At 52.0% G+C, this 9,548-nt stretch overlaps 1 protein-coding gene across 2 annotated transcripts; it reads left to right on the top strand.

Moving 5' to 3' along the window:
* The first annotated feature begins 1,876 nt into the window (after positions 1-1,876).
* Positions 1,877-8,686, top strand: NECAP1 (NECAP endocytosis associated 1). 2 transcript variants are annotated; one of them, XM_019516039.1, is made up of 8 exons: positions 1,877-2,035; positions 3,885-3,985; positions 4,106-4,210; positions 4,700-4,781; positions 5,280-5,388; positions 5,508-5,691; positions 6,686-6,791; positions 6,986-8,686. In XM_019516039.1, exons 1-8 carry the CDS (start codon positions 1,938-1,940, stop codon positions 7,032-7,034), a joined length of 834 nt encoding a protein of 277 aa, XP_019371584.1. In that variant the 5' UTR covers positions 1,877-1,937; the 3' UTR covers positions 7,035-8,686. The 2 variants fall into 2 exon arrangements, with proteins under 2 accessions (XP_019371584.1, XP_019371585.1); XM_019516040.1 differs by having other exon boundaries at positions 1,905-1,972.
* The last annotated feature ends 862 nt before the right edge of the window (positions 8,687-9,548 follow it).

Raw genomic sequence — 9,548 nt, 5'->3', positions numbered from 1 at the left:
TGGCAGGGGGTTGGACTAGATGATCTACTCAGGTCCCTTCCGACCCTAGAAACTATGAACTATGAAACTCTAGCCCAAATTTCTAATCTGTTGAGATCCTTCTGAATTGCACTTGCATCCTCCAACATGTTCTCAATCCTTCCCAGTTTTGTGTCGTCAGCCAAGTTGCTCAAGAAGCTTTCCTTGTCAGCATCTAGTTCATTAATAAACTTGTTGAACAGCACTGGGCCCAGGACAGACCCCTGTGGGACTCTGCTCGAAAGCTCCTACCAGCTTGACATAGACCCATTAAAAATTACCCTTTGCTTAAGGCTATTGATACAGTTATCTATCCACCTTGTAGTAGTTTTATCTAGCCCACATTTCTCCAGCTGTTGCTGCAGATACCAGTTCCCTCCCTTCCCTGACAATCAAGTGATACGTTGTTTAGACAACTGAGGTATATGAGAACTAATATGCTAGCTAGCTGAAGTGACCATAAAAGCCACTACTTCTTTTTTCCATGTAGTTCAAGAAGGAAATTAATTTAAGTGTTTTTAGGGACAACATTTTCCATTCTGCAATGAGCAGCGGAGGTGGGCATGGTTGCTTCAAAAAGGAAGACATTCAGCAGGCATGCGGTAGGGTGCCAGTGCTTTGGAGGGGGCTGTAGACAAGGGTCCACAAGGCTGTGGAGCGTGGTGTTGACAAAAGTTAAGGGGCAAGCAGGAGCTGTGTGGGGAGCCCTGGAGTGGGACAGCAGGGAGGGCAAGAGTAAGGGGCACTGCCAGAGCTGTGTGGGGAGCTTGTAGTGATTTCATAGACGGTCACGGAGGAGTTTGTGACTGTTCGATCTTGTCTTCCCTTGGGGCGCTCTAGTGAACAGACTTTCCCCCAGATCCTGGTGGTCACCCCTAATAAACTTATAGGTGGCCATCAGATCACCCCTGAGCCTGCGCTTTTCCAGGCTGAAGAGTCCCATGGCTCACAGCCTGTCATCATAAGGTCTGTTATCTTGACCTCTGAGCCTGATCACTGGGTTCAACAAACCAGGCATATATGAATGAGCAGAACAACACAAGGGGTTTTACTGTGGAGCAGTAAGCAACTCCTGCAGACCCTATGCCTGTGCCTGAGGAACTGCTTACCTCCTCAACTGAAGGACAATCTCCCTATTACCAACTCAGGCTCCTTCCCCGGGGATCATCAGGATAGTTTTCGGAGCAGGGGTTTTGAAGTGTGGGGGTGGGGGTCACAGACAGGCTGCAGCTTGGGGGGTGCGTCTCCCTTCCCACTACAAGAGGTGAGGGGAAGGGGAGAGGCCCCTTCCCCTGCGGTGCTGCCAGGCCCCACCAGTTGAACAGGATTCATACACCCCTCTGCCTGCCCTACATCACCCTGCCCCACCAGTCGGTGACCCCAGACAGCAGATACACAGGAACCCGCCATGTGCTGCACTTGTCTCCACATACACATGACCACATGCTGCTTGCCAGACGGCCCCGCCCCCAGCGCCCTGCAGCTCGGCACACGCCCGTCCGCTGGCTTCTTCATTAGCTCCATCCTGCTGCCCCTCAGGGAGCTTTGCCCACAACCAAGATGGCTTCCCGTCCCTCTGCCCGCTTCCAACATGGCTCCCCACACACCCATCGTGCGGTGCCAGGATCCAAAACGGCCCCCGCCACTGCCTCTTCAGCACGAGGTCGCGGCGTTGCCAGGGTGTAAAATGGCGGCCGCGGAGTCGCGCCGCTCGCCGGGTCCGGCCTCGAATATGGCCGTCTCGAGGCTCGGAACGAAGCTGCCCGCATCCAAGATGCCGCCCACCACGGCTTCAAGCGGGCCCGAGCCCAACATGGCCGCTGCCAGCTCTTGCCCGCCCCAAAGATGGTGGTCGGAAGCGTCCCGGTTATGAGCCCGCCCGCCTGCCGGTGCCGGGGTCTGCGGGGCGCAGATCCGAGATGGCGGCGGCCGAGGTGGAGTACGAGTCCGTGCTGTGTGTGAAGCCCGATGTCAACGTCTACCGGATCCCGCCGCGGGCCTCCAACCGCGGCTACCGGTACCGCCCCCGCGCCCCCGGCTGTCTGCTCCCGCGTCCCGGGCTGGGGCTGCCCTGTGCTTGCCGCCCCGCCGGGGGCAACTCCCACCCCGCCGCGCCCCGGGGCCTGCGGGGGAGCGGGCAAGGCTGGTGCTTGCAGGGGCAAACCGAGGGGTGTGGGGGTCTGCCCCTCTGGCAGCCTGGCTTTGCCTGGGGTCAACGCACATTGGGGGGTGGAGCAGAGTTGCCTCCTCTGCCCCTCCTTGGAGCCCCCATCCGGGCAGTGCCACCCCTCCGCTGGCCTCTCCTGCTTGCTCCCAGCTGGGCTTGGGGCTGTGGCCGTCTTCCCTGGCAGCTGCTGCCCTGCGTGGGGATGGGTGAGCTTCTGGGGTGGCAAGGGGGGAATGCTGGCTTGATGGACACGGCATCTCCTCGCCCTGCTGCAGCCTGCCTGTGCACTCTGAGTCATGCGGGCGCTGCTCTCTTCGCTGACAGAGATGTGCTTTTCCTCCCATTGTTCCCGCAGAGATGGAAGCGGAGCTGGGCTCTGTTCCCGGGGCTCCTGCCTGGGTCAGTGCAGTTTGTTCTGCATGAACAACCCTCCCCCCTGCCCCTCAGGCAGGGAGGCGATGGGTTGGCATCCAGGATCCTGCTCTCCCTTTGATCCCTCTGTGGCCTCCAGGAAGGGTGCTGAGAGGCCTGATTTCTGGAGGGTTTAAGCCCCGCTTGCAACTTCAGCTGCACGGGAGAGCGCTGGGTGTTTTCCGCAGCAAGGGCCAGCAGCTGCCTCACACCCTTCCTGCTGCGGGGATATTCTGCTCCATGTTACAGCACTGTGGAGATTTAACTAGTTAATCCTATTCAGGGTGTTAGACTCTGTAAATGAGTGTGCCTCTTCCAGTTCAGGGCTGACTTCTACCCTGGGTTACCCTGTGCTTCTCCTAGAGGCTGTGGGATTACAGGACTGTAACTAATGGTCGAGCTCAGCCCCCAGAACTGCTCAATGGTGGTGCAGGAGCTGGAGGAAAGTCATTGAGACCCTTCAATCCCAGGGCAGGTTTGCTGGCCCAGAGGTTAGCAGATCTTCTCTGTGTGAAACTTCAGCTACAAGAAGGCTAGGGTCACAGGATAAAAGTGTGGATTTCCCTGATGATGTTTTTACGGTGACGGCGCTGATCGGTTTATGTTTTGACGCACAGATGTCGATGGGCCTAGTTCTTTTTTTCCCCAGCTTTGCTGCAGATGTTGCTCTTGGTCACATGAATCTGTTTTTGAAATCCCTTAGTCAGTTTGCTTCAGTAACGTTCTGCAGCAGCCTTCCACGTGTCAAGTGTGTGTGAAGTGTAATGTGTAATTTGCCCATTATAAACTTGCTGCTTCTAACTCCAGAGGGCTGTGCTATAAGAGGAAGAGAAATAGCAGTGCCAGAGATGCTTCCTTTTCTAAACCAGTATAATTTCTGTTGGCCCTCACCTTTCTCAGCTAAAGAGCTCTACTGCTCTGAATGTCTTTTTGGACTCCTGCCTTCTTTCTCTCACTCTGCTTCCCACCCCTAGTGTCCTGGTGCACCTCTGTTTAATGCTGTCTGCCTTGCTGCTGTTTTTGTTTGGTTTCTGTCTGCCTGGGGAGTGTGCATGCGAGGTTGGGCTCTTGGAGCCACCTCTGAGGAGCTAATCACAGTTGGGCGAGGTTGGTTTTGGTACCTGAGCCTCTCTTCAGAAGAGATGTAGAATAAGGGAGCTAGGGATTGCTGTGGCCGGGACTGAGAAGCAGCAGCGTTGTTTGGCCCTGGGATGTCTGGGGACTGCCAGGTAGAGTTGAGGTGGTGTCAGTGAACATGAGTTGCTGCTCCTTCTCTCTTCCCCTCCAGGGCATCTGACTGGAAACTGGACCATCCAGACTGGACAGGGCGGCTCCGCATCACTTCTAAAGGCAAAACAGCATATATAAAGCTAGAAGATAAAGTCTCAGGTAAGATGGGAAGGTGGTTCTATGGTCCCCGTGCTGAGGGACGTGCCTGTTTTGTCCTTTTCTGTGAAAGTCCCAGTGGGCCATTCTTCTCACCTCCTCGTCTCTCTCTTGGTCCATCAGGGGAGTTGTTTGCTCAGGCTCCCATAGACCAGTATCCTGGCATTGCTGTGGAAACAGTGACCGATTCCAGCCGATACTTTGTCATACGGATTCAGGATGGGACTGGTAAGTAGAAACGTGGTGTGGTGAGGAGCATGCTATAGAGCAGAGTGTAGGAACCAGAAGCTGAGGAAGTCAAACTAGGGCTTATTGCCTAAGAGACCCACGTGGTAGGCTGCTCTCTGAGGGCTGGGTTTGAGGTAAGAAGGGGTGGCATGTCCACAGATGACCCTTAAAGGGTCGCAGTAGACTGGGCAGTCTGAAGGATGACTTGACTATGTCTATTGGACTAGGAGTAGTAAGCAACTTGCAGGGCTGCCTACCCAGGCTTGAAGAGATCACAGGAGATGCTACTGAGGGTAGTATGGGCATTGCAGCTATCAGAGAGAACCCCCGGGTTTATGGGGGAATGAAAGCTTAGATGGCTACTGGAAAGCATATGGCAACTGTCTCATGTCCCACATGCTGTGGTGTTTAGGGGAGAACTTGCTAAGGAATGTGGTGGTCCCTCTCTGCTCCCTTCTCTTGTTGACTACCCATCTGTCTCGCCACCAGGGCGAAGTGCGTTCATTGGCATCGGCTTCACAGATCGGGGAGATGCTTTTGACTTCAATGTCTCCCTGCAGGATCACTTCAAGTGAGTCTTGCCTGCCCCACTCTGCCCCATGGTCTACTGATGGTGCTCACATGTGGCACCCAGACCAGTTTCCTTGGACTCTTGTGCAGCCTCACTTCTTTTATTATTGGCACTTGGGGTATGTGGTGGGGAGGGAATGGGCTGCCAGTCACAGTGTGAGCTCAAAGTTATAAGCAGGGTGATGGAGCTTCTGTTGTCTCTAGCACCTGAAAGTGTTAGACGCACACCCCTCTTTGAGATATGCAAGACTTTCAGATGGAGATGCAGTGAGGCATGATGGGGTGACTGCATTGCATCACTATGCAGAAGGTACTGTTCTTCTGGGAGACACGCTGGCTTTGAATCTCTGATGCCACATTGTAGAGTAAGGGTGGTGGTGCCTGGCATTGGCAGTGCTAGTGTTGGCCAGTTGGGGAGCCCCCACCGGTCCCCAAATTGCCCCTTGGTAGCCATCTTCTTTTCCTTTGTTGTGGGGCCTCAGCTGTTCCTCTCCTCTAGGTGGGTGAAACAGGAGTCTGAAATCTCCAAGGAGTCCCAGGAAGCAGATACACGCCCCAAGCTGGACCTGGGGTTCAAAGAAGGACAGACCATCAAGCTGAGCATTGGGGTAAGGTTCTGCCCGACTAAACTAGTGCTGTGTTGGCTGTTCTTTTTACAATTATTGCTGGCTCCTGCCACAGATGACTCCTCATCTTTGTGTGTTTTGTCCTTTTTTTTTTTTTACAGAACATGACCAAAAAGGGAGGGCCACCCAAGCCACGTGTGGCTGGATCAGGGGGGCTTAGTCTACTCCCTCCCCCTCCAGGGGGCAAAATCACAGCTCCTCCCGTCCCTCCCCCTTCCTCAACAGCCATTTCCAACCATGTCACACCACCACCAGTGCTGAAATCCAGTAATGTGAGCAGTGCAGGTAAATGCTGAATGGATGGGAGGATTCTCCAGCCCTGGTGGAGGAGGGGAATCTGTCTGTTAAGCTTCATTGGTGTGCTTGGTACTGCACAGATGTAAGGGCAAACATGGTCCCTGCTTTGTGGAGCTGGTGCTTTTAATTTGGACTCAAGCCACACAATTCAGACCTGTGATATCTAAAAACCCATGTGCTTTTGATATGAGCATCTTGGGTAATAAGTCTAATTGTTGGCTTCCAAGTGAATTAGGAAGGCATTGTGATGACCTCAGTCTCTTTCCGCCAGAGCTAAGGATAAGTCCAGTGACTTGGCCAATGTGATGCAGTGAATTTGCTGGCAAGGCTGGGTCTCTCAGACATCTGGCACCTTTAATCACTAGATCACTTGCTCTCCTCCACAGGAAGTTTTGGATCAGTGGCTGTAGGTTACAGCTATACAGGCATCTTGGGAGGCTTTGGAGTGGGGACTGCTTAGGTGCAAGGAGCAGCACAGAGTGGGTGTACCAAGGCTATAGCAGGTGGCAGGAAGACTGCAGGAGAAGGAGGCTCCTTTCAAAAGTTGCATGTACAGCTCTGTGTCAAGGAGGAAGAATATAATGGCTCTTCAGGTTATGATGTTTAGGTTCTGGATGCCTTTAGCAGAGTCCTCCTGCCTATGTGGCTGCTGGAATCCAGCTGTGATCAGTGCTTCTCCATTCCAGTCTAGCAGCTGGTGTGACCTCCAAGTCTGCTGGCTGGGATGGTGGGTCATGAGCATGGGGTCTGCAACAGAACGCAACTGGTGGTTTTCTGGGGACCCAGCAAGTGGAGCTGCTGTTTCTTTCACAGCCCACCTTCAAAAGGGTGGGTGGGCAGCTGCCCAATAAATCAGTGTATTTTAATCTTGCAATAGCTCCAGAAGAAAGACCTCTCCAGTAAGGTGCGAGGCTTTGAGTAATCCAGGACTTTGCCTCTTGCCAGTGACCTCAAACATCTCTATGTTCCTCTCTGCTCTCAGATATTCTGTTAGATTTGGACTCTCCTGCATCAGTTTCTAAGGCACCAGCACCTTCAGCTGTTCCAGCCACCACAGACCTCTGGGGGGACTTCAGCACTGCAGCCAGGTGATTACTGAGAAGGGGACAGAGTAGGTGTGAAGGGAGAACTGTGGGGCAGCAGTGAGGGGCACTGGTAAAGCTGTTTGGAGGGTTTAGGGCTGGCATAGTCAGGGGTTACAGGGCAGGAGTGAGGGGTTGAGTGGGCTGGTTTACAATCCTTCAACTAGGATCACCGCCTCTGACTCCTGTCTTTCTTTTAGCACTGTTTCCAGCCAAGCCCCTCAGCAGTCCAACTGGGTCCAGTTCTGAATGGCCAGTGTTGCAGAGTTGAAGCAGGCTGATTTTTTTTTGACCATGAGGAGCTGGAAGCACCAAGTGAATGGGAAGGGGTCCAGACCTCTTGAGTCTTCAATCAAAAAAAAAAAAAAACAATTCCAGACAATCCTATTTTCCATCCTCCCCTCCCTGCTACCTGTTTTTTTTAAAGTTTCCGTTTCAATCAAAATGGACGTCTGGCTCCTCAAAGATCACCAAGCCCTGAGGGACCATCTCTAAATTGTGCACAAAAGCAAGAGGGAGGGAGGAGTTGGTGTCCTCTCACCTGTCTGAGTGCTGCATGCTATCGCTTGTGGGGTAATGGATGTGTCATTTGGATTTTTCTGTTCTTCAGCTCCCCCAGCTTGGGCCAGCTCCTCTGCCCCAGAAATCTACAGCACTGACCAAGTCACTGCAGCTTGGCTTTAAGTGTGGCAGGCTCTGGAGTATAGCACACTTGTGGGTTTGGCCAGCTGCAGCCTTCAAATGGTAATGGCCCAAGACCAGCACTTTGTCTACTTCTCTGTCCTGTAGAATGGGGTTTTTAATAGGGAGCTAGCTGTATCCCCTCCTGCTCCTGCACTGTTCGCTCTCCTTTGACATGTAGGTATTGTTCTAGATGGGCATCCATATCTCTTTATGAAAGGACATGTCATGCTTAGCTCCATGTCCTGGCCTGCCCCTTGCATGCCACAGCCCCAGATCTCTTGTGTCCTCACAATGTTCTCTTGTTCAGCTTGTGTGAGGTTCTCTTGAGTTTGATGTCCATGCCTTCCCTTGTGCCCCCGTCAAACTCTGCCATCCTTGTCCTCCCACTGGAATCCTTAAAAAGCCATTGAGCTGTTTTAACTGGAAATATCCTTAAAGGAAAGAGATGCTGTCTTTTCAGACTGGAGCAGCTTCTCTCATGCTGTAGCCAGTTGCTGGACATTTCCCATCTCTGTCAGCACAGTGCCTTCCTGTACACACCACCCCTCCTGCTGCATGTGTCTTGGGAGGCATCTGAATCTGGCAGAGCTAGTTGAGAGATGAAATCAGGATGCAGTATAGTTCCCTGTGTCACCTATGTGCCTCCTGCTGTGGTACATGCCCTCTCTCCCTCCTGACCCCCTACCCTTATAAATGCTCAGTATAGGGAGGGTTTAATTGCCGAATAGATACTTTCAGAGCTGCATCTCTTCTCTCCTGCCCCTCCCTGAAAATGTGATTTTTCTTTTTTTCTTTTAAATGTTTCTGCTTAATGGACTCAGTTGCTGTGCCTGTGTTTTAATGTGCCCTGGATCGCCTCCCTCCCCAACCTTGTCCCTCCAGTTTTTCAGTGGGGTATGCAATCTGAGGCGGATAGCTCTTGAATGTTCTTCCTTGCTCTTGAGGTGAGGTTCCTTGAGTCCCTTGTATTGCTGTCTTTCCCCCCAGTCTCCATCCCCTAGTTGCATGAGTAGGCGTAGTAGCCTGCCTGCTACTACAGGCATCTTGATGGGGCAGTGCAGCCCTTAGTGCTTGCCTCCACAATGTCCATGTTAGTGAAGTCCCTGTAGGTGATGACCCCCTTGCTAGAACACTAGACTTGTACTGTGCAGGGAGACACCTCCCTGTTCCTAACACTCATAGATAACACTTATGCATTCTGGAAGCATGTCCAACTGCACATGATGTCCACCTTCCACCTCTTATCTCTTGGCTGTAGCTCTCCAAGGGGAGTACCTAATCAGCCACTCACACTTCCTCTCCTTTGTTGCAACTGTCCACTCTTTACTTCTTTGCAGACTCATTGGTACTGCAAGCATTGGGAAGCAAACTGCCCAGCGCTCTGGGAAGGCAAGCCTGTGCTACATAAGCCTAGCACCACTGCAGTTCCACTTGTGGAAATGGGGACTAGATTGCTTTTATGGATGGATATATTTTGAATAGCCACCCATTCCAGCTTCCCCAGGTGTTTTTCCCCTGTCAAGCATTGTTCCCAAATCTTCTGTGCTTTCTTTGGGTTCCGTGCCTGGGAAGCTTCATGTCTTGTGAATTTGCTATATGTGTTGGGGGTGTAAACTACTAATCGTCCCCTTCCCTGCAGTCTAAGCCAGATCACAGGCCCTGGTGGCTGGCTCAAATCTACCATATCGGGGCAGGTCCTGACATTTCAATGATGTATCAGTTTCCAAAAACTAAGGAAGTTTAATAGTGTCAGTTACAACTAACCAGGAGCCTCTTCCTCTGTGTTCTTAGTATTCTGGAGATAATATATTATGTATTTGAGAATCTGAAGCAAAAATTTAAAAATATATGTATATAAAGCATAAGATGTACTGGTGCAATAATGGTAATTAAATGAGAAAAATTGGGAAAAAGGGCACTGTGTCTCTCTCTGTTGTGTCAAGTGAACTTTTTGGCTCAGCAGCCCTGTAGGCAGAAATCTGATCATACCCTTATGGTCCAAGGAGTGTTAGCTTTTGGAGTGAAGGAGAGTTTGGCTTCTGGCTGCAGGGGACAGATTATCAAAACAACCTGCTAGTA

Source organism: Gavialis gangeticus, unplaced genomic scaffold (genome assembly GCF_001723915.1).
Source record: "Gavialis gangeticus isolate Ggan-Ray unplaced genomic scaffold, GavGan_comp1, whole genome shotgun sequence".
Classification (NCBI taxonomy): domain Eukaryota; kingdom Metazoa; phylum Chordata; order Crocodylia; family Gavialidae; genus Gavialis; species Gavialis gangeticus.
The sequence above is the reverse complement of the archived record's forward strand: the minus strand, read 5'-3'. Positions and strand labels throughout refer to the sequence as shown.